General features: G+C 48.5%; 1 protein-coding gene across 4 annotated transcripts in view; it reads right to left on the reverse strand.

The window, feature by feature from the left end:
* Positions 1-4,340: 4,340 nt before the first annotated feature.
* LOC135395622 (sodium-dependent low-affinity dicarboxylate transporter 1-like) overlaps positions 4,341-23,606 on the reverse strand; it is an 80,652-nt gene continuing 61,386 nt past the window's right edge. For all 4 annotated transcript variants that reach the window (XM_064626719.1, XM_064626718.1, XM_064626720.1 and 1 more), the window contains one exon: positions 4,341-4,565. In XM_064626719.1, coding sequence (XP_064482789.1) covers positions 4,398-4,565 — 168 coding nt within the window. In that variant the 3' untranslated portion in view covers positions 4,341-4,397. The remainder of the gene's footprint in view (positions 4,566-23,606) is intronic.

Raw genomic sequence — 23,606 nt, forward strand, 5'->3', positions numbered from 1 at the left:
TTGGGTGGACCTGAAATGGACCTTTTTTTTTTCTTTTCATTTCCTGCTGTCAAGTTATTTTGTCTTGGCATGTAGCTGTGAGATGTCAGTAGAAGCCATGAAGTCATTCTCTTTACTTCTTGAACTTGGATGAAGAAAGCACTGTTCTGGAAGATCCTAATTTGTCAGAGGCGTCGTAAAGGCATTAGTGTAAAAACCAGGTCTCAGCAAAATTGCCGTGCACACACGTACATTGTTTGATGCCGTTTCATGGATGGATGGGACTTGATCAGCAGTACCTGGTCCTTCTATAACACAGAACGTCAAAAGTGCACCTCAAGTTGGCTACGACAACCGCAAAAACCGCCGCCCTACAGCACACAAACAGTTCACAAACAGAGAGATAAAAGGTAACTGGGAAGTGGGTTATGGCGCTTATGTTACGGACAGAGGTACTGGTTGTATAGTGCCTGTTTCTAACACCAGCACACAAACAGCGTCAGTTCTTCCTTTTAGTGATCGGGGTTCATAGTTTGCGAATTGTTCTGTGTCCAAAAATTGTAAACACATTATATGTATTTAAGTAATATACGTACCACTTGCGCTTGACCCTGTCGAACTGCCTGCAGCTGTAATACACATGAAAACCATTCATGTCTACCACATTCCACAAAAGTCACAGGTTCAGTAACAGTGAAAGTTTCATGATAACGCGTCCGACAACGAGAAAAGTCAATCACGTTCATATGAATGACATCACTTGAACTTGTTTATTGTATTTTATTTATCTAGTTATTAATCATAGGTTAGGGGATACCTTACGTTGTACCGATTTCGTCTTTTGCTGCTAAGTTACTCACGCGCAAGAGTGACAGACCCGATTGGGAAACTACATAGACATTGTGACTTACTGTCGAAGTTGCTGGCTCGCTTTGTTCGTGGAACACTGTCGGAACGGCGTCAAGTTTCAATTCGTTCCTTTTTTTGCGTCAATCCAAGTTGCACTTCCATGATGTTCTCATCCAGGTACACATTATCGGTGAAATGCGAGGAGCATACACGGACAGCATGAACACTCCTTGCTTCATCTGGATACCCGCTAGTGATGTAGCTGCTTCCAACTTTCCCTTCGTTTGGGGTCTGACTGTAGCTGTATCCTTGGCGTGCGAAATCAAACATCGAGGTTTTCGAAGGAAGTTTTCCTGGAGTCGGGAACGCTGCGTCGGTTTCCAAACGACATCCCACGCGAAGGATGCAAGCGTAGCGATAGTATCCGAGTCACTAGAAAGTGTCACATGTGAATACGGGCGACGTGCCGGAAAAAAACAAAGCAGCCCCAGACTTGGCGGCAGACGACAACGTCCTTCACAGCGGATTAGCCAGATTCGACCTTGCGTCACGCGATGTTGTTGGCGCTGGCGCTTTCGAGGATCAAAACGAAACCGGATCTTTTACGTTCGATTCCTCATCACCCGGTCCGTTTTGGAAGGAGAAAATTTGGCAAATAGCTCGTGGTAGTGTACCGAACACATTGGTATTGGATTCGTAACCACGGTTCCGGATGCGACAGTCCCTTTAAAGGGACGGTCTCGTACATCCTGCCCCTCTCATGACGTGTAACTTTCGATTGCCCTTTGTTGAAAATGGGATACTGCGAATTTACCCGACAAAGCACGTCACGGTTATTAAAAAAACGAATTAAATTGATAAAGATTGCAAAGCGTGCCTCGATCTGTGTTAGCAACAATAAGAACGGCTACGTCGCCCTGCGGGAAAGTCCGTGATATGATACAGAAATCGTTTGATTCTGCACGCGCTGGCGTGACCAGGCGCAGATCTAGAGGGGGGTCCAGGGGTCCGGACCCCCTCTCAATTCCAGACTTGAACATCAGTGGACCAATCCTAGCATGCACGTGGCACTTGTCCATAGCGGATCCCCCTCCCCTTGGGAAAATCCTAGATCCGCCCCTGGGCGTCAGCAGACGATTTTCTGAAGCGACTGCGTACGGCGGTAAAATTCTCACATTTTCTGTCATTTCCCAGGGGAAAAGCACACATTGTAAAAAGTGATCCCCATGCTGGTTTGGAGCAAGCTAGAAGTCGCAAGACAAACCCATCCACAATCACAAATCTGAAGTAGCCCGTCAACGGTGCGCGCGGTCTCATTACAGCTCCGACGAAGAATATATTATGCGCGCTTCCATTACACTCCCCATTGCACATTGATCATGCATCGAAATTAAGTGTCGCAGACGACGTACATAGAGAAGGCGTGCGTGTTTATTTCAAGCCCTCATTAAATACTCGCGGAAAGAAAACACATGACTTAGCTGCCACGTATCCGATTATGCGCCACATTCTCGGAGACGTTACACTCTATGCACGGACTACATTCCCCGTTCGCGGTGATATATTGTGTGATATACTATATCTATGTGCTCCAGCCTCGGAACATCAATTGCCATCTTGTTCGGTGATAAACATCTGAGCGTCCTCATCTCGAGAGCCAAAGGGATGACTCTACCAAAGGTCCTTTTGCAGGTTGCAACTGCTATGACAACGATGACTTACCCAGAGGCCGACGTCATGTGTGACGTTGCATGAGAGTGAAGCGCAGGTTTCGTCATCTGCTATTACGGCACGTTTCGACAAAATTCCTCGAAAACGACTTCGTTAGTTTGAATGAAACTTACATTCAATGTACAGAACTCGTGAAGATAGTGTTGGCTAAGTTCCGGAATCGCCCCTGCAGTACGAGGCCGCAGCACCCCGAGAGCCAGTGGAAGAGCGCTCTATTTCTCAACCGCGTTACCATTTCTTGAGACAGTTGCCCCAACACAGCAATGATGTCATCTCTGGGGTGCGCAGCCAGTACCGTCAAGTAGTGACCCGGACACCCCGACATGGTATGGACAAGCCCTGTGTTCGTTAAGGGATAGGACGTCAATCCAGGAACATCCGACCACTCAATTCCCTGGCATGTCCTGACGACCTCCTTTATCGAAATCATACGATACTTTTAAATGGTTCTACTCTTTGTTTCCTCCATACTCCCGGCTCATGTATTGTGGTCCTCAAGTCAAACGCACGCTTTGCGATATGACTTGCGCTATTCCGTCCAGACATGGGCTACCCCGGGTTTTGTTTTCGATCCTGACTCAAAGGGCTGCTGGTTCACATTTCCAAACTTCGGAAGAACCAACGTTGTAAATATTGATTTAAGCGTACTGAGAGTGTACTGAGAATGTACGTCAAAATAATTCTGCGGTCCCGCGTTACGAAGTTATTGCACTCCGAAAATCGCGGGCTGGAGGAGCTCCTCCGTCGCTCTCAAATCCTCACGTCCTGACCAGTTTTTGGAGTGACGTCTTACCGTGGAGGAAGAAAGTGCCTACCTTTTCGTTTCCAGAACTACACCGGCCATTGTAAAAGGAGCCGGCCACCGGAGAACGACATAAGTTATAGAGACCGTAGGGTGCTTCAGGCAGGCGTGCACGGATAAAACGTCACTTCTCATTTGTCTGCAGACATATCTCAGCGCTGTTAGGCACCACCGTCGACGGTGACTCGCAAAAATGGCCGTTTTAAAAATCCAATTGTCAAAAAACCTTCCAAATGAGGAATTTCGGATTTTGCGTCTCGAATCCATGAACTACAACGTATGAAACCGGGCATACATTTAGTGGGTTGCATATCGTTTCTAAACCCCTTTAAAGTCATTGCTGACCTTCGTGTTTCTTTGTCGCTGTCGAGACGTGTACAGTGATGGGAAGCCACGCCACCCCTACCGAAAGGACTGCCAAGGTGGCAGCGTTACAAATTCTCTAGCGGAATTTCTACGAACTCTTGCCCGCACCCAGCATGACAAAATTGTATGTTTTCAGGAAGCGTAGTGTTGACGCAGATTTCAGCGCGATATTTCAGAATTTCTAACTTCAAATGAAGATCCGTAGTATCATTTAGCTGCACTGAAGAGAGACAGAGCTGTGTTCCCAGAGAGTGAGTGGAAGGCAACCCCGAGCCATTCAACCTTTGGGTCCAACTATATGCAACCGTGTTTTGAAGATGATGTTCTTCATAACCATGATCTCAGCCCGCTTTGAGCGGTCCTTACGACACAGTAAACATAATGCAATGTTATTGCGAGAAATGTCGAGAACTGAATTACATGCATCAGAGAGGGGGGCAACCGTAGATTGCGAACACCGTAGGGGAACGGACCCTTGTCACTCTCCCGTGCACAGCTATTACAGATAATGTCCTCACGCCCGTCTCAACTTTCTTGTGTATAAAATGTTTGAAATACTCAATCAGACTACCGATAACGAATAAAGATGTGTATTGACAACAGTTCGTCACATTCCATCGCAATCTAAGTATCATAGCGTCAATAAGGAGCCGTGAAGAATAACGGCTGTCTAACTATGTGTTCCAGCTACAATTGGCGTAGCGTTGACTGTAACGTTGGGTCCACGAGACAGCCATTCCGGTAAAGACTTCCAGTCGAAGAGGAAGCTTCCAACTGTATTCACCAAAATCAGGATGGCCATGACTGTACCAACTTTCGTAATCATCGCAATCAGAACCTAAACGTGAACAAGAAATAAAGCACAATGTACAATGTGTGTCACTCTTCTAGAAATTTTCAGTATTAATGATCTTGTATCTATCACTGCTCTCTACTCATAAAATCTGACGACCGTGAAAAAACATCAACTTTGTTTTGAGATGATGAATGGGGGACTTCCATCGCCAGGAGCGGTACTCTTCCCCATTGCTGGTGGGGATGCGGGGAATAAAATAATGACCCCTTTCACAATAACAATGACTCTGATGATTCTGTACTATGGGGATAAATTTCTACAAATAAAAGGATCGAAGGTATAATAACATGATGTACAGCACATTAGCGAGAACCTCAGGGAGCTACTTTGTGACAGAGGCTGCTTTTGGATTAACGAACTACTTCACTACTAGTAGTCGCTCCCTAGCCTCAATCATGACGCGAGTTATGGCTTCTCGCACCTACAAACAGACAGTGGTTGCGACATCATAGAAGGAGCTAAGATCACACAGGATAGAAGTTGAACCACACACTACTTCCACTATCGATAAACTTTAGCTACGAAACAACCACAACAAGCTACGAACGAAGCTTATAGCTGCGAACCAGGGCGCGGACGAGACTCTCACTCTTCCTCACTCTCGACACAGTGCCCCATCTGCGGGCACGGCCGGTGTAGGGACTGCGGGAGAAGCTGTCATGTTGATGCCCAGTGTTTTACGTATTCACCCAAAGAATACTGCGGTGCAGTACTTAATAACTGGCTAATTCTCCTCGCAACCAGCGGACACTGGTATAATTAAGTCCGAAGATTATTTCTTTCAGATTTTCACGCAAAATGTGTGCCCAGCAGCCAATGTCTTTGCCAATTAAGATTTCCGTAAGAATTTGTCGTTATTTTGAAGCGTACTTTATCTCAGGATACACAGCTAATTGCCTAGTAGTTTCAGAAGCTACGAAATTATGTGCATGGTGTGCACAGCATGAAGAAATTTAATTTTAATTCAATTTAATTTATTTATTTTCAGAAAGTGAAGGAGGCGGGACAAAGAGATATTGGCATTTGAAAAGAAGTAAAAAGGAAAACAAAGTACGGGCCTTATGAGCTAACGGCCCGTTCTACCATGGATTAATAGCCATAATCACAGCTTATGGTGCTGTTGACGTTATTGTCGCAGTGTGGGACCATTGCTTAGCACGCATACTTATTTAATTGTAAAGCAATCATTGTTTTCTTCACTGAAACATTAACGAGTGGACCTTCGTGTGAGGCAAGCTTAAATGTTCGCAAGTGCGAAATATGTCAATGAAAAAATGGCTAGGAAGCAAGCGAGCTGGTGAAGATGATGCATAATGTAAAAAACCCGAGACTAGGGAACACGAAGGGACAGACACCCCTTCTGCCCCTTCGTGTTCCCTAGTCTCGAGGTTTTTACATTATGCGAAATATGTGCCAGGAATACTCCGGTGTTCAAGAACGGTGATACTTAATTGGAAACGAGAAGAGAATGGGATACCGGGAACAGTGAGTATGTGTCAGAAATGTTATGCGCCACGCTGCAAAAAGTCCACTTGCAAGAGTCCACCACGATACATAGAAAAATAAGAACTATATATGTGCTCGATGTATGATTGAACAAACTTGTAACCGCATATAGCACCGTGGTATCGAAAAGTTGATTATGTAGTACACTCTTTGCTGACTTCAGTTTTTGCTGCTTTATTCCTAAGCCTTATCAAAACTCAATGGTATAGAAAAACCTGGATATACGAATGTTTAAATCAGACGGGACACCAGAACACCCGCACTGGGCACCAGCGCACGACTTCGCCAATAGATTGAGCCAACGCGCCCTCCACTGGAAATGCCCATATTGGGGCGCCACAGTCGTTACAAGATGGTCGAGCAGTGGATACGCCGAAAATTATAGCTTATACCAGGAGCTGCACAAGGGTCCTTTGGCTGAATATTTCGTACACAGGCGAAGCTATCGAATAACTTTACATAACTTTAACTTTAACTGTTTGGTAAATGTTTATAAGTCGCAAACGTCGCCACACCAGCATTGGACAGCTGTTTCGGCCTTATTGGGCCTTCATCAGCAATGCGTAGATGGGCGACGTTTGAGCGAGTGGCGTCGGAAGGTCACGTTGAACGTGATGTCCTCCCGTCTGGGTGAGTGACTCACCTCTGAAAGCCCAGTGCGAAGCCAGTAAAGTATTAAATGAAGAAAAATAGCATACGCTCTTTGGCTGCACGTTGAACATATGTTTATAAGTCCCAAACGTCGCCACACCAGCATTGGACAGCTGTTTCGGCCTTATTGGGCCTTCATCAGCAATGCGTAGGTGGGCGACGTTTGAGCGAGTGGCGTCGGAAGGTCACGTTGAACGTGATGTCCTCCCGTCAGGGTGAGTGACTCACCTCTGAAAGCCCAGTGCGAAGCCTGTAAAGTATTCAATGAAGAAAAATAGCATACGCTCTTTGCCTGCACGTTGAACATATGTTTATAAGTCCCAAACGTCGCCACACCAGCATTCGACAGCTGTTTCGGCCTTATTGGGCCTTCATCAGCAATGCGTAGGTGGGCGACGTTTGAGCGAGTGGCGTCGGAACATCCCGTTGAACGTGATGTCCTCCCGTCAGGGTGAGTGACTCACCTCTGAAAGCCCAGTGCGAAGCTAGTAAAGTATTAAATGAAGCAAAATAGCATACGCTCTTTGGCTGCACGTTGAACATATGTTTATAAGTCCCAAACGTCGCCACACCAGCATTGGACAGCTGTTTCAGCCTTATTGGGCCAACGTGCAGCCAAAGAGCGTATGCATTTTTCTTCATTTGTTTGGTAAAGGTCTTTGAGACACCGGCCTAAAGCTGACCAGTGATCGAGCTGCTCATTTGCAAACACTCATCAATGAAATAACGATCCTAAGTTCTAAATTTAACTTCGAGTATTTTCAGAACTTCTAGGTATCAGCACTTTCAGCGAAGCATACTCCAGGAACGAAAACCCGCTTTGACAATTTGTCATTGTTTAGGACAATTAATTGGTTTCGATTTACATATTTCTCTGGCGGAGTAGCGTAACGATGCGCTGTTTCGCTAAAGTATCCGACACTACATTACATGTTCATCCTATCGCGGTTTGTACGCAGGGGCGACAAAAAGTAAGGAACAACCACAAGTGAAATTTGGCCGACCCGTCTCGTTCTCTACCTGGCTGGCAGCCCGTGCGCGTTGTATCGCTTGGTGGGTGTGGCAGTGCCCCTACACCACGATGATTACATGCGTTTGCATTGAATTCTATAGAACGAATGCGCGCAGCATCGAAGCAGGCCTTTGTCACCGCTCAAATCGACGCAATTTGCAGCAGAGGAATGCGAACTGTCGGGGATTGTTCTTGTCCAACGAGCGGAATGCACTCTCATTTAATGGCGTTAACATCTTTGCGACAGGCGCGTGTCGTTCTTGCGTGACAACTTTGTCAATTAAGCAACGGAAACAAGAGACAAATCATTACAAAGCAGACCATCGTGTCTTCGCTCTATGGACCATAACATTACTGTAGGATTGCACACACAGCATACACTCTTAAAAAATGTTCTTAAAACTCTTAAAATTTGTTTTCTTGGATTGCGCGAGGATGATGTCACCATTATATAAATATGTATCCCACATCACAAAGGACTCCAGCAAGTAAAAAGTCGTTGCCGAGTTTCCAAAGACTACTTTCGTCCCGTACACTCTTAAAAATGAACTTCACCTCATAGCACGCTCATAGCCAACCATCATCTCAAATGATATCGTTATCTGCCCTGATTTGTTGAAAACGGGAGGAGTACGCCTTTTTGTGACACTTATGCTGTTCATAATTGTCACAAAAAGGCGTACGCCTCCCGTTTTCGGCAAACCAAGGCACATAACGATATCATTCGAGATGATGGTTGGCTATGAGCGTGCTATGAGGTGAAGTTCATTTTTAAGAGTGTACGGGACGAAAGTAGTCTTTGGAAACCCGGCAACGACTTTTTACTTGCTGGAGTCCTTTGTGATGTGGGATACATATTTATATAATGGTGACATCATCCTCGCGCAATCCAAGAAAACAAATTTAAACCTGGAATGATGGCGTCTGCAGGAAAATCCTCCGCAACGCGGCAGTTTCTTCCCTTTCTATCCCTAGCTACCGATGTAATTGAGGTGAAGTCCGGCAAGCGATTCCAGTATCCACGATGCATATTGCTTAGTGTTGTTAACATCTTGCAGAGCAGGACTTAATATGTTGTCTAAATTTTTTAATGTCTTGTCTTCTTCAGTTTCCTCACCTTCTCTTTCCCGAATATCGAAGCAAACATGACAGCCTCGCAGCATATCGCGCGTTGAAACTTTCGCTTCCGCTTCTCATGCCGGAGTGGGGGGTACCATGCCGAACGCGTAGTAATGATTCGTGTAGTAGAAGAATACGTCCTGGACAACTTAACCATGAGAGTTGTCGGATTTGCTCCTAGAAGCAGCCTTCCCAACGTGGTGTGGTCGTAACAGGTACGTTCCCTATCGCCAACCAATAATTACACTAACACAGGTTTGGAATGACTTACATTCTCCTTTATTCCTTCAAGTCCGCTCTCTTCAAGGTCCCTGCCACGAATGTCCCCTTCCTTCCTAGCGTTCCCTCCCGAAGCACCTTCCACGGCCACGCGGCCAAACTGGCTAGTGGAAAAAGTCCAAGTGGAGGGATCGCCTGGGAGATCGAGGTCACGGGAAGGTTTCTCCCGAGTTCCCTAAACTGGGTCACCCCCTCCCCCCACACACACCTAAGACCCCGACGAGGTTCCGACCCTAGAAAGCTAATCAGTTGCTGGTCGAACGCAGCAGTCGACTTTGGGACCTGGTCGCCTTGCGTCAGTGTTGTCAGTCGCCAGGTTGAGTCAGGTGACGCAGGCAGTGGGAAAGCCCTCGGCGGTGGCCTCCCGGCAGGGCGATTATCCCGCCCCAAGCAGAAGCTCCGGCCTAAACTCCCGAAGAATCTGCTGGGAGGCGGCGGCAGACCGGCAGCACCTTCGGCGGATTTGCCATGAGGGTGCTGGTGGAGCGTCCGGAACTGCCAACGCTCGGAAGTCTGCTGCCTGCAAAGCGGCCGCCGCAGTAGGGTGGCGTCGTGACTCAGCTCGTAGGTTGCGCGGTGGATACGCGCGGTCACTGCAGGTGCCGCAAAGACGGGTTTCTCGCCCTCGGTGTAGACGGCCGGGGGCCCGGAGGGGTACCGGTCGGACAGGAGAATGCCCCGGAAGGTGGCTGCCACGGTCTCTGGAGCAGCGTCCCGAACGGGGCACGACTGGTCCCGCCACATGCTCGACGACATCAAGCACCTCGGTTCCTCCCCGACCTGCACAGTCCAGGTGGGCACAGAGTGGCGACTTGGAGGCTCCCGCATAGTGGGTCCGGCCAATGGCGTAGTCATCGGGCCTCTGTCCCAGAAGGGGGCCATCCTGCTGCTCGAACGGTCCCTGGTGACGGCGTTCGAAGGGGAATGTTTGGGGTTGGGTGTCCTGGAAAGACAAAACGTACGGAAACACGGAAATGTTTTCGCGCGCGCAAAACAAAAAGATGAAGAAGAAGAACGCTGACCAACAGCCCGTGTTCCGCCGCGGATTCGCTCCGAGATCGAACGGTGTCGGCGCGCTGCGGAGAACAGAGAACTATCGCAGTGTGGACGCGTCGTCTGCTTTTACACGTTTATTCCGCGTTCAGTGCCGTAGGGGGAACCGAATAGTGTCGTACCATCGCGGCACAAGTGATCTTCCGGTGAATATACACAAGAATTACGAAAAAGAACCATCAAATCCGAACATCGGACCACGTGTTATCCACACTAGAATGGTGACAGTGTCGCCCCCTATAGGTTGATCTCGCAGCGAATGGGGCACGCCGTCCTACCACGCTGCCTTGGGCTAAAGCCGCTCAGGTTACCCTGGGGCTAGTTAGGTGTGCGGACAGACGCGTCCCCCTCATCCGCTGCGTGGTTCCACTCATGACAGCATTTTAAGTCGCCAACATGAACAGGTCCATTCTCCTTCCCCGTGATGACACGGCGATGTCTGTATGACAAGCGGGATATTCAAGAATCCACTCGAAAACGTCCCTCCCAGCGCTGCGCCAGCGACGCTGCGAACCCTATCGCAACGTTGCTCAAAGGGTGCATGCACTATAAGACCGTATCATCTACTTCATACGACTAAGGACGGTGCGCCTTATCGCACTAACGCGCCTGTTCTGAGCGGGTGGCATCAAGGCTCTCCCTCTCGGAGTTCACCGCACCCGAGATCCGGCTACGCAACTCGCTCCGGTACCTCGACAGATTCCGAGCAATCGGCTCTGTGCTTTGTCATGGTCTGTTCTCCAATCGAAAAGCGACCTCCCTTAAGGTAGGCCTGGTAAAGGTCGTTTGAGCTATTCATAGACGTCCTGGTTGCAAAACCAAACTCACGAAGGCGTGCGCCCCAATCTATGTGTCTGTCGGTCAAGGCTGTAGTGTCCGCCGTGTTCCAAACAGCCGCAGTCAACCACGCTGCATCCGATCTCGTGCCAGGTACCGAAGAAAGCCCCGTTTATTTCCTCGCCCTCTTTTACATCCTCGTCAGGCGAGCATGCGTACATCGTCAACAAACCATATCACCATTTGCATTAACACCACATCTCCTGTTCCTTTTCTTTCAACATTAACCATACCCAAACACCTGCTACCACCCGACACACAAAACACAACCCAGTTTAGCTTTCTTCAATGTCCGACTCAAAGTCCAAGTCTGCCCGACCTGAAGACTTGCCGCCCGTACCGAGATACACGGACGAATCTGCTTGTGCGGTCTTCGCGAACTCGTGCAGGTGGCTCTTCTGTGCCTGACTTCTCCGAACTACTTGAATCGGCAGCCTCGGACTCTTCCAATAGCTGAGGGTCAGGAGTACTACGTTGCTCTGGCGACGGAATCCCTGGACTCTGCGTGTGCCGGTCCGGTAGCAAGTGAAACGTTCCGGTAGCGTCGCCCCTGCTCTGACGTTCTAGTCGAACCAGGCTTCTCCGGTTCCTTCGCAGCATGCCCGCTGTCGTTCGCACCACGTATGACCTCGGAGATCCAGAATGTCGAACTATGACCCCTTCTGTCCTCGCACTCCAGACCCAGACCCTGCCTCCTTGCTGCAAGTCCGGCAGCGGCCTTGCCCTGTGCCTCTTGTCATAGTCTCTCCTCTGTGTCTCTTTCCTGGCAGCTTCCTTTTTTGATATCTCACGCTGGTTGAGGTTCTTCGGCCGCAGCGTCGCGGGAAGTACTGGCACTCTGTTTTGAAGACGTCTTCCCATGAGCACTTCGCTTGGGCTATATCCCGTGTTTCCAGGCGTACTCCTGTACGCCAGCAACGCTAGGTAAGGATCATCGGCTTTTTCCAAGAGTCGCTTTACTGTCTTGACCATGCGCTCGACTTCTGCGTTTGCCTGGGGATACAAAGGACTACTTGTTACGTGCCGAAAGCCGTAAGTGTCTGCGAAACGCTTGAAGTCTTTTGAGGAAAATTGCGGGCCGTTGTCCGATACCAAGGTATCCGGAATCCCGTGCCGCGCAAAAATACTTTTGAGGCGATCGACGGTGCCGGAAGAGGTCGCACTTGGCAGCAGTGAAATCTCAGGGTACTTTGAACGGTAGTCGACAGCAAGTAGGTAGGTGCTCTTCCTGAAGTCAAACAGGTCGACTCCTACCACCTGCCAAGGAAGCGTTGGCGTTTCTGAAGGAAGCAACGGCTCGGCCGGTTGTTCCCTGTGCTGTGCACACTTCTGACAGGTCTTCACTGCCCTTGCTAGCTGTGCTGACAACCCTGGTCACCATACAGTTTCTCTGGCGAGTGCCCTGCACCTAACGATCCCTTGGTGCCCATCGTGCAAGGAGTCGAGGACCTCTGCTCGCAATCTCTCGGGAACGATTATTCTAATGCCGAACGCAAGAATTCCTGCATGTACTGTGATGCCTGCTTGATCGTTCCAGTACGGACGAAGCTCCAGCGGGGTCGACGACCAGTGTGGCCACCCAGTGGCGCAGTACCGCTTTAACTGTTGGCAAACGTTGTCATCCTTTTGGGCGTCTTGAATACGTCGAAGCCGCAAAGGTACATTGCGGATGCCCATCATTGCTCCGCTGGCGAAGCTTTCCACTTCAGTGACAGTGAGGGTGTCGCTGTCTGCGTCGTTCGGCTGAGGAGCTCTTGAGAGTGCGTCAGCGATGACCAGGCTCTTCCCTGGCACGTAGACTACACTGCAGTCAAATCGCATGAGGCGCAACCGGAACCTTTGAATGCGCGGCGGAAGTAGATCTACTGGCGACTTCCCCAACAGCGTTACAAGAGGACGGTGGTCAGTTTCGAACGTTGCGTGATGGCCTCTGAAGAAATCTTGGAAACGCTCTGCTGCCCACGTCACTGCCAAGGCCTCCTTCTCGATATGTGCGTAGTTTCTCTCAGTATCCGAAAGCGACTTGGATGCGAAGGAAACTGGGCGCCGATGACCAGACGGCTGTACTTGCAACAAAACGGTTCCCAGTCCATAGGATGAGGCGTCAGCTGAGACAATGGTGGGGAACTTTGGGTTGTACTTCGCCATACAAGTAGACGAGTAGACCATCCTTTTCAGTTCCTGGAGCGCTTTGTCCTGTTCATGGCCCCAGTGCCATTCCGTGTTTTTCTTCAGAAGTTCACGAAGCGTCCTCGTTTTCTCAGTCAAATTGGGAAGGAACCTTGATAGATGATTTAACATGCCAAGAACTCTTCTAACGCCGGCTACGTCTGACGGCGGCTTCAAGTCTCTTATTGCTTTTACTTTCTTCTCATCAGGACGAATCCCGTCCTTGCTGATTCTGTAGCCCAGGAATGTCAGTTCATCGGTGCCAAACACGCACTTCTCCTGATTGAGAGTGATGCCCGCCGTACGTATGCGCTGCAGTACTTGCCTCAGACGCTTGTCATGTTCCGCCTTGTGCTTGCCATAGACCAAGACGTCATCCATGAGGTTTGTGACCCCCTGTAGCCCATCAAGAACTTCTGCCATTCGCTTTTGAAAATATTCTGGAGCCGATGTAATTCCAAACGGCAGTCTCGTGAAGCAGTAGCGACCAAACGCCGTAATAAACGTCGTGAGTTCCTGACAGCTAGGAGCCAGCTTGATCTGACGAAATCCCGAATTTGCATCAAGTTTCGAAAAACTGTCGCCTCGTCCAGCAGTCCCAAAGTCTCCTCCACGCTGGGTAAGATGTACCTCTCACGCATGACGCTTGCGTTCAACCTGGTGAGGTCGACGCAGATCCTGACGTCTCCAGACGGCTTCAACACTGGAACAATTCCAGCGCACCAGGACGTTGGGCCTTGTAGTGGACGGATTATCCCAGCTCTTTCCATGCGTTGAAGATATTTTTGGACACCTGTCCTCATTGGTATCGGAATCCGTCTGGGCGCCGAAATGGCGTACGGCTCGCAGCCTTTTACCAGTCGAATAGTATACTCTCCAGAAAGAGTTCCCAACCCATGAGAAACTTGGGGAAACTCCTCTTCTACTTCCTTCTGTTTGTCCAGGTTGCTAACGAACTTGGAGAGACCAAGACGGTCAATCAGTGGCATTCCCAGTAGCGCACTACGCAAAGGATCCACGACGTAGAACTCCTCCTCGCAGTACCTGTCTTTCCAGCGAACTTCCGCTGTGAATTTTCCAACTACGTTGAGCGTCTGGCCCTTGAAGTCGCTGGTTCGAAGTCTGTAACTTAGAAGGGATGCCAGCGAACGTAACTGGCAATACCGAAACGACGGCCCCGGTGTCAATCTTCGCTGAAATTGGTATTCCATTGACGGTGATCTGTACATGCCTTGATCGACATTGCTTTTCGAGAGACAGCGTTCCGAGGAATGCAGCATCGTTGTTTTCCACCAGAGCAGAAATCTCTTTCGATCTTCTCCTTGACTGGCACACTCGGGCGAAGTGCCCGAGCTTATTGCATGAATAACACTTTGAGTTTCTTGCTGGACAAGTGGATTTCTTGTGCGACGTGCCCCCGCAGTAAGCGCAATTCTTTGGCTGGTCTTGGGCTTTACCTCGTTGCCAAGCTCTTTGCTTGTGGGACCTCTTGTACCTGGACTTCTGCACCGCGTCCAGGTCCTGCGCCGCGTGATTTCCTTCCACTGCCGTATTTTGACGACGCAGTTCTTCCTGCTGACGGCGCACAGTCTCTCGTTGTCGAGCCAGTTTCAATGCTGAAGATAAAGTTGCTTTGGCGTCCATCTGTAGGCTCTCGGAGAGAGACTTATCTTGTAGACCTAATATGAATCGGTCTCGAACCATCCGCTCCTTTAGCGTTCCAAAGTCACACCTGTGGCCCAAAGTCCTGAGCGCAGTGGCGAACTGATCCACGGACTCTCCCTGTTCCTGGACGCGCGAGTGAAAGCATGCGCTTTCGTAGACCAGGTTTTCAGCCTCCGTGAAATGCTCAACGAATTTGCGTTTCACGAGGTTGTAATCCTTTTGTTGTTGCTCGTCGAGTTCGAAAGTGTTGAATATTTTCCTGGCTTCCCGTCCCATCGTATACAGAAGCGTGCGCACTTGCGCCTCGCCGTTGCGTTCGTTGAGGCCCGACGCGTAGCGGTAGTCTTCGAAGTGTTCTATCCAATCGGACCACTGCGAAGCGGTGTCGGAGCTGAACGGCGGTGGTTGCTGCAGTGAGAACCCACCTTGCACCCCGGGTGCCGTCGATGATTCGCTGTTCCCTAGAGCCATATCCTTTCAAAGCTGCGTGGCGTCGTAACCCTAGACTTCTGACACCATGTAGTGTCCGCTGTGTTCCAAACGGGGCTTTTTTCGGTACGTGGCACGAGATCGGATGCAGCGTGGTTGACTGCGGCTGTTTGGAACACAGCGGACACTACAAAGGCCACCAACGTGCTCTTTAGATTACAATTCACTCGTTCCGTGCTGTTCCCCTGGGATGATACGGGATGATGCTGGATACCCAGCGCAGCAGAAGAGTCAGCAAACACCTTTCTGGCGAACGATGCATTATCCGTTATCAACTGCGCCGGGAAACCGCACCATGAAAATGCTTCTAGGAGGCGGTCTCATACTCGTTCTGACACCAGCTTCCCAAGCGCGAATAGCTCCGCCCATTTAGAAAAGTGATTAGTGACCACTAACAGGTAGTGATTCCCCCATGGACTCCAGCGAAACAGACCCATGACGTCGCACGCAACTCAGTGGGCAGTTAATGTGGGATGTGGGGTAGCTACTGACTACTGGTTGCATCATCCAGGGAGGTTTGCCACCCCTCGGTTTTGGCTTCAGATGCGCAGGACAGCTACGGCTAAAGAGCATGCATCTTGCCTTATTCCCGGGAGGGTCACGACACGACCCATTCGTTCATAAATTCAGTCATAACTTTTGATAAGTCTTGCTGCAGCTGAACCTGCAGTGACCTGCCAAAGCTGAGTCGTGGAAGTACCGCATAAAGACCCTTCGCAATCTCCTGGTAACTAGCAGCTTGGAGGTTGAAACACTCTTGCCCTCCTCGTCTATTCCCGGCTCATCCTCACCCAACATCACTCGCTTCTAGCACTCAACAGGTATGAACCGAGGCACCCATCGACATCCCTGTCAACGTTCCCGGTGTCGGCTGTACTGTTTTCCACAAGCTTTTCCGACACCCGTTTACATAAGCCGTAAGAGCGTTCTGCCTCCAAGAGCGCATCCCTACTTAAAATCTGTGGCGGCCCGTGGACGACGATGAAGGCGTGCCCCTGCTGACACGCGCCACTGTGCCTGCCAGCGAGTTGTACCGGCACCGTCCTAACGTGCAATCACGATCATCTGCCCGCTGGGACATTCCGTATATCGCCGGTGAGAACTGATGTATAGAGGGACATCAATCCCTCGACAGATCGTATCCAAAGCCGAAGAGTCACCTGCCCGATTTGAACCAACCGTGGCCACAAGATGTTCCCTCTAAGTTAGAGCTTCCCGACCTTCCGGGAGATGAGCGCACCCCATCTTCCTTTTCCTGCATGTAGCGTGTGTAACTAGGCCATGGGATTTTCAACTAGACAGAAGTCACCTGCGAAACCGCTCGATGAACCTTCCTGGCCCTCGGATTCTTGCCGTGCGTCACAGCTTAAACTCAGGCGCACGAGACAAAGCGTCTGCCGCATTTGTTCGCGCTTCCTTTCAGGTACTGCACTTTGTAAGAATAGCCCTGAAGCGCGAACGCCCAGCCTGCTAGTCTACCAGACGGTTTATTCAACCGCTGCAGCCATGCGAGAGCCTAATGGTCGCTCTGGACGGTAAATGTTGTCCCATCTAGATACACGTCGAACTTATTGGAGTCGAACATTACGGCCGAGCAGTGAACTTCCCTTTCTTGCCGAATAGAACACATTATCTCAGGCTCTGAGAACAAGCTCATCACACTAAGAGCCTTCATTGATTATGATTACGGTTCCGCGTATTCAGCGTTTATTAATGGGGAGATTAGGCCGGTGCTTTTTCTGTATTTATATATTTTGTTAAATTCCGTTGTTTTCGGCGTTTTAAATGTTTGCGCCAGAGGTAGATTCCTTTTTAATTTTCTTTGTTGCAGGCTTCCACGTGTACTTGAACCCTCTTGACCCAGGGTGCAGCGTGTTCAAAGTGTTCATCAAAGTGTTACAATGGGGAGTTTCATCGCCAGGGGCGATAATTTATCTCATTGCTGATGGTCATGTGGGGAATGAAATAATGAGCCTAGTGAGACGCGTCCGGCCCGTGGTTTGAAAAGCTTTATTGTCGCAGTAGTAATGATGGACTACGAGATGCGCTCATGCGCGTGAGCTGCACAACAACTGTCGTTGCCGTCGCTACAGATGACTCGCCCTCTACATTGAGAGACGAAGTTTGAATCAGGGCGTCAAGCGGGAGCGGAGGAGACTAGGTGTAGAGACCAGTGCACCCGACGTTGCCGTGTTCGCTTCCCAGGGCCGGGGAGAGTTGAGGCTCGGGTGGAAGTCGCTTGGGGCAATCATGATGTCGATGCCTGCAGAAGCAGGATCATCAGCATTGTAGGTCGGCTCCAGTTTGTCAATGGAAATGACTTCACGACGACCACTGATGAGGACGACATAAGCCTTGGCGGTGCGCTCGAGAGCCTTGAAAGGGCCATCATAGCGTTGGTCAAGACGCCTACGGGTGGCATCACGACGGACGTAGATGTACATGCAGGTTGTCGGGTGCATCCTGACTGATGAAGACTTTGACAGTAGCAGGAGCATGCGGTGGTCTCGGTCGCAGCTGGCTCATTGTCGCGCGAAGCCTCTGAGCTTACTGCGAGGGGTCTGGAACGTCTCCGATAGAGGCAGGAGCAGTAGCGTGGAAGAGCTCCCCAGGCAACCGGAGTGTGCTGCCGTAAACCAGTTCTGTAGAGGAGCAGTCCAGGTCAGTTTTCAGTGCAGAGCGTATCCCAAGGAGAATAACAGGAAGAACCGCTGACGATGGAACCGTTCAACTAATTCGTTGGCTGAAGTATGGTAAGCTGTCGTACGGATCCATGTCGTGCCAGGCAGATTCATCTGGTCGGAAAAGAGCCGAGACTCGAACGACGTCCGCGATCCGTTGTGATGATCGACGCTACCCCGAAACGCGCAATCCATCCGGCTACGACAGCTTGGGCAAAGGTGAACGCAGAGATGTCGGCCATCAGCATTCTGGCCAGCGTGTAAACGCCCGTGGGCTCACAAGGTTAATTCTGGCAGTAATGCTGATGGACTGCACCATACGCTCATGTGCGTGAGCCGAATAACTGTCGTCGTCGCTACAAGCCCCTTCACAATAAGAATTGAAATAAGAATTGTTTAAAAACGTCAAAAGAGCAGAGGAAGAAAGGTGTAATCGAGTACCTGCATTTTTAGACATTCAGCACCATATGCAAGTGTATAATGCGGTGTTTTTCAGAATATACTCTATGTAAAACAATATTCGGCCGGTGTTTTTTGCGGTATCAGCAATCAGCCAAAGATCTCCGCCACGTATTGGGTCTACACAAATGTCACACTTCTGCACATAACACCTGTCCTCCCAAGCCTGACTGACATTTTCCTCACAGTGTGTAATAGGAAGATCATGGGAATACTCAAAGAAGGACGTCATGTTCTTGGAAGGAAGTCATGTCAGTAGTTAGATAGGTAGACGACTACTTGGGTTTCTACAGAGAAAGAAAGGGAGGAGGCTCAAGATATCCTGCGAGTGTTCACAGGATGTTCTGAAGGTCTTCAGTTCACTATGGAAGAACCCAGTTATGGATGACCGCAGTGCCGGGACCTCTTGATAGAGAATGGCGCTTGCAGCAGATGTTGGACTTATAATTCGAGGACCAGGAAAGGGTACTCCCATTCATCTCGGCACATTTCACTGTGGTACAGCGGGTCATAGCTACATCCTGCCTGAGGGTGGCCCTGCACAGGCCTTGCATACACAAGTCAATAGTTTCAGCATGCAGATGACGAGGCTGCAGGAGGAGGGAGGAGAGGATATCGGGTGGACCTACTATGCTTAATTGCGGCCGCCACGCAATCACCGAGAAGACGATAGCCTAGCAAGAAGGCGCATTCGGTATCCATTCTGTATATCCCACAACATCGAGAGAGTGACTGAGCGACACGGAGTTCTCGTCGTGTTGGCTGCACCGAACAAGCTAGTGAAGTTATGTTCCAGGATTAACAACCACGAAGCGAAGGCTGAGCTCAATGTGAGACACAAGAAGAAGTACGTGGAATGTGTGAAATGAGTTATATACAAGATACCAATCTCATGTGGTAGGTCATACATAGGTCAAACTGGTCGCTGAATAAACGTCAGACTCAGAGAACACGCGGCTACGCTATCGGGCACGCCATCGGGAAATGTACCACTGCGCAGTGGTTAGACAACCGTTATCGATAGGTTCAGGAGTTTTACAACAAAATCATTTCACTAGTTGTGAGTGCAGCGAACTGTCCTGTCCTCTTTACTACGTCCGCAATTCCACTTCGCTAGCTAATATCACTTTGTATTATTTAGGACACCATTCGTAGCTAAACTTATAACACTTTGCACACCTTTTGCACGCATTTGTTTTTTTTTTTCCTTTTGCACGCATTTGCACTCTGCACAGATTCACTTTGTAATAGTTAGTACCATTGTTTTTAACCTTGATGTACGTATGTAATACTGTCATCGTTACTACTGCTGTCCATCGAATGTACAATTATAAATAATCTAGGTATATATTTTGCTGTAAGTCAATCGAGGGGGCTGAGGCCGCGTCAAGATACTACCTTGTAGTTTTTTGCCTCCACCTCCCACAACTAAACTTTATTATTATTATTGTTATCTGTGCCTTGCCGCCGAAGGAATGCATTTCGAGCGTGACCTGTAGTTTTTCAGCGCTTGTTTGACGTTCGGCTTGGCCTGTGGTTATACAGAGACACGTATTTGGGGGTAGGGCTAACGACAAATATGCAATTCCTCTGTTCTACAAGAACAAGCAACAACTACTTTATTTTATTTATGATCATTGGAGTGTCATGTGTTATGAACATCTAGAAGACGGATAGTCCTGGATATTATGCACGTCTAATCATATCCATTTTAATTCATTGGATCCCAAGCAGCACACCAATATTGGTCCGATGTTGTACCCATATGGGCTGCAACATTGCCAATATTGGTCCAATATGGGACCAATATGGGGAGTGCAACCAGGCTCCATATTGGACCAATATCTTCGTGATAACGCCAACGAGGAGTCCGCGTAATAATAAATAGAGCTCTACGTTAAACGTTTAAACGTTTTCTTAAGAAACGCTTTTTGTAACACGTTTCACATATTAAACGTTTTCTTAAGACACGTTTAAACGTGTTCTGTTAGATACACGTTCAAGAGCACGTATACTTATTTTCCCAGGATACGTTTAAACGTTTTCGTTCGCACAAGCGTACAGCGGCACGTATACATATATAAACGTTTTCTTGGGAGACGTTTAATCGTTTTCTTTCCTCCTCTAAACACTACAGCTTACTTTCCTTGAAAGGCAGTGCAGGGTGTCGCTAAAGTGGCATGTTACTTTGTCCCGCTTATTTGTGACCGTCTAATGTTTAATAAAGAACACTCACAGCGCAGGGCGGCATTTTATTCCGTTTCTTGGTGGTTAATAGCGTTGCCACGACCCCATTCGCAGCGTACACCGCACTCCGCTCCGCGTGCACTCTTTATCTCATCGACATCGTCCGGCACAGTTACAATTCTGGGTGTTAGCCTTTTCTCCATTCCAATTTGATCATAATGGGAGGTGTTTGCTCTTTGTGGGAATACGCGTCAGCCCATCATGCCACAAAAGTCGTCCTCATCCCTTTTTTCCCATTCTGGCGCAAGAATCGGGACAGTGAAAAGTGATAGGTTCTTAAAGCGTGATTGGCAAATGTTCTGGTTTCAGAGTGCAATAGTGGGAACCAGTAGGAAAGAGCAGGCTACATGCTTCAGGAACGCGAATCCTCGAATCCTAGGCAGGGATTCGAGATTCGTGAATCCGAATCCCATTGCCCAAAACCGCGAATCGAATCTTTGGAATCCACCATCCAACCAAGTATGCTTGTTTCTGTTTCAAAAATCGGCACCACCAAGCCTGCTTGGCCAGCGGTTCCCGCGGCGCTACAAAACCACAACATAAAGCTCCGATATTAGAAGTTTAAAAGTAACACGGTTTTGCTTTGATTGTTTCTTAGTCTTATGGAGGGATTTCAGACTCCTCAGTTTATGTATCTCCTATAGTCGATGAAAAACTTAGGAAGATGTATATGCCCAGACAGCACAACATGCTGCAAATGTGTTGCATCAATGTTACCTCAACGTTGAAGTGTTGCAGCGATGCACACATTCGTCGTTGTAGCAATATACTTACTTCAATGTTCATGCTATATGTCTCAAAGATCGCGTAAAGCTAACATTGCGATATTACTGAAGCGGTGATGAATATGTTACACTCTGGTAATGTGGCGTTTACATTGTTTACGCATGTCAATGCAACGTTGCAATTGCATTTCTTCCAAAACGCTTAATCAGCAACGTGACTTCGACGTTTAGCTACGATGCAGTAGCTTTATTTCACTGTTTTCGCCGTACTTCAAAAGATGCGTAGGGATAACAGTGTGATTGTGTCTCCGAATCAATTTGCGTGTGCTACACTGAAGAAATGTCGCAGTTACATTTCTGATGTGGGGTTTGGCAGTCAATTCTAATGCAATGTTGCAATAGCATTCCCCACAAAACAGTGCATCAGCGACCTAATCTTAGCGTTGCAGCACTATCATTATATCGATGTGTCTGCTGTATTTCGAAGGATGCGTAGAGCTAACAGTGTGATTCTCTTGCGAGAGCAATGTTGCACATGATACATTGAGGAAACGTCGCAGCTTATAAATGTTTCTCTAGGTAACGTCTGAGACATTGTAGCAACATCGAAACAAACATATTGCTGCAATGCGGCACGTTTTGCATGCAGCATTTCCGAGGCACTTGCTCCGAGTGCACCACTAACACAATGTTTGCACGATCTTGTTCTATCTGTAATTCCCACCAATAAACTATGCATGAAATCTTCGGAATTTCCCGTGACGTTCACCCGTCATTTGTCAGTGTGTTTTTGATGACGTGTTCAAACTTTGCGGCATCGTTTCATGCACAAATGGAGTGTTACCACAATGCCTCTAGTTCAATGTTGGTGCAGCATTTTGAGACGATGCATTTTAGAAACATTGCGATTATGTTGCTCAGGCAATGTTTCACGTGCCGCAGCGAGGTAACATTACAATTAGCGTGACAATTTTGGGGAGAATTAATTCAGACTGTGAGAGGCATATTCTGGGACGTACACTGCGGACGTACCATGGGGGATGACTATGGACAAAGGGATCGAGACGAGGACAACATAATCTTAAAGAAAATTAATCCGACCGGCGACTTGAAATTAATTACAATCCATTCTTACGCACGTGTGAATGCGCGCTGGCCATCGATATGGCGTTATTCCATAGCACCAGTGCGACCACAGCCCTTGGCCATCGCGTGGCATTGCGAGTAGAATGATCGCCTTCCGTGCAAAGACAGGGAGGTAATAACACGGGTTCGAATCTTGTCTGTGACTGTCTGCGGTTTTCTCAGAGCTTCTCGGTAGACTTTCATGACGAATGTCGGCACCATTCCCCTGAAGTCTGCCCAAGAGCAGGACGATTACTGAATATGTAAGCATACTGTGTTCACTTGCACATATATCACCGAGACTGTAGTGCTCCTCGGGCGATGCTTTTGTAACGGTGCTACACTGTAAAGTAACTGGCTATTGGCAGTGCTGCATCAACATTACAATATTACATTTTTCGCAATATTGTTGCTGTAATATTGCTGCAAAATAACGAAGCCGGTCTTTAACAATGTCACACCGGCATTGCAATGTCACATTTCTGCAATGTTGTTTCAATAACATCGTTGCAGCATAAGGAAAGCGGTCATTAGCAACATAACCTCAATATTGCGCTGGCTGGGTGGGAATGACTTTTTCCGAAATTTGTTTTTTTTATTAAACAAAGATATCAAATTCTGCTTCAAAACACTCTTCAGTAGAAGACTTTTTTTCCCTGGCTTTTTCAGCTCTTTTTAAAGAAATGATTCGAAAGATTCGAGATTCGTAAAATTCGTGGATTCGAGAAATTCTGGATTCGTCCCATCGCTATTTAAAACTGTAGTGAAACATGTCGGTTCATATGAAATGTACGACGAAAAATGAACACTGATGGGGGGGGGGGCTTAAAAGCCAAATATGAGGGGGGGGGGGGTAATGGCAGGATGGGCTCGCCGTTGTTGGCCACAAAGCCAAATATGAACTCAAGTAATAAACTACTAAGCCAGTGAGAAACTGCCGTAGTTGGTAATTACTGATGGGAACCATGGACGCGCCAGGCATAACGGGGACAACTTTTGTCTCTGT

This window comes from Ornithodoros turicata, chromosome 5, assembly GCF_037126465.1.
Source record: "Ornithodoros turicata isolate Travis chromosome 5, ASM3712646v1, whole genome shotgun sequence".
NCBI classification, from domain to species: Eukaryota; Metazoa; Arthropoda; class Arachnida; order Ixodida; family Argasidae; genus Ornithodoros; species Ornithodoros turicata.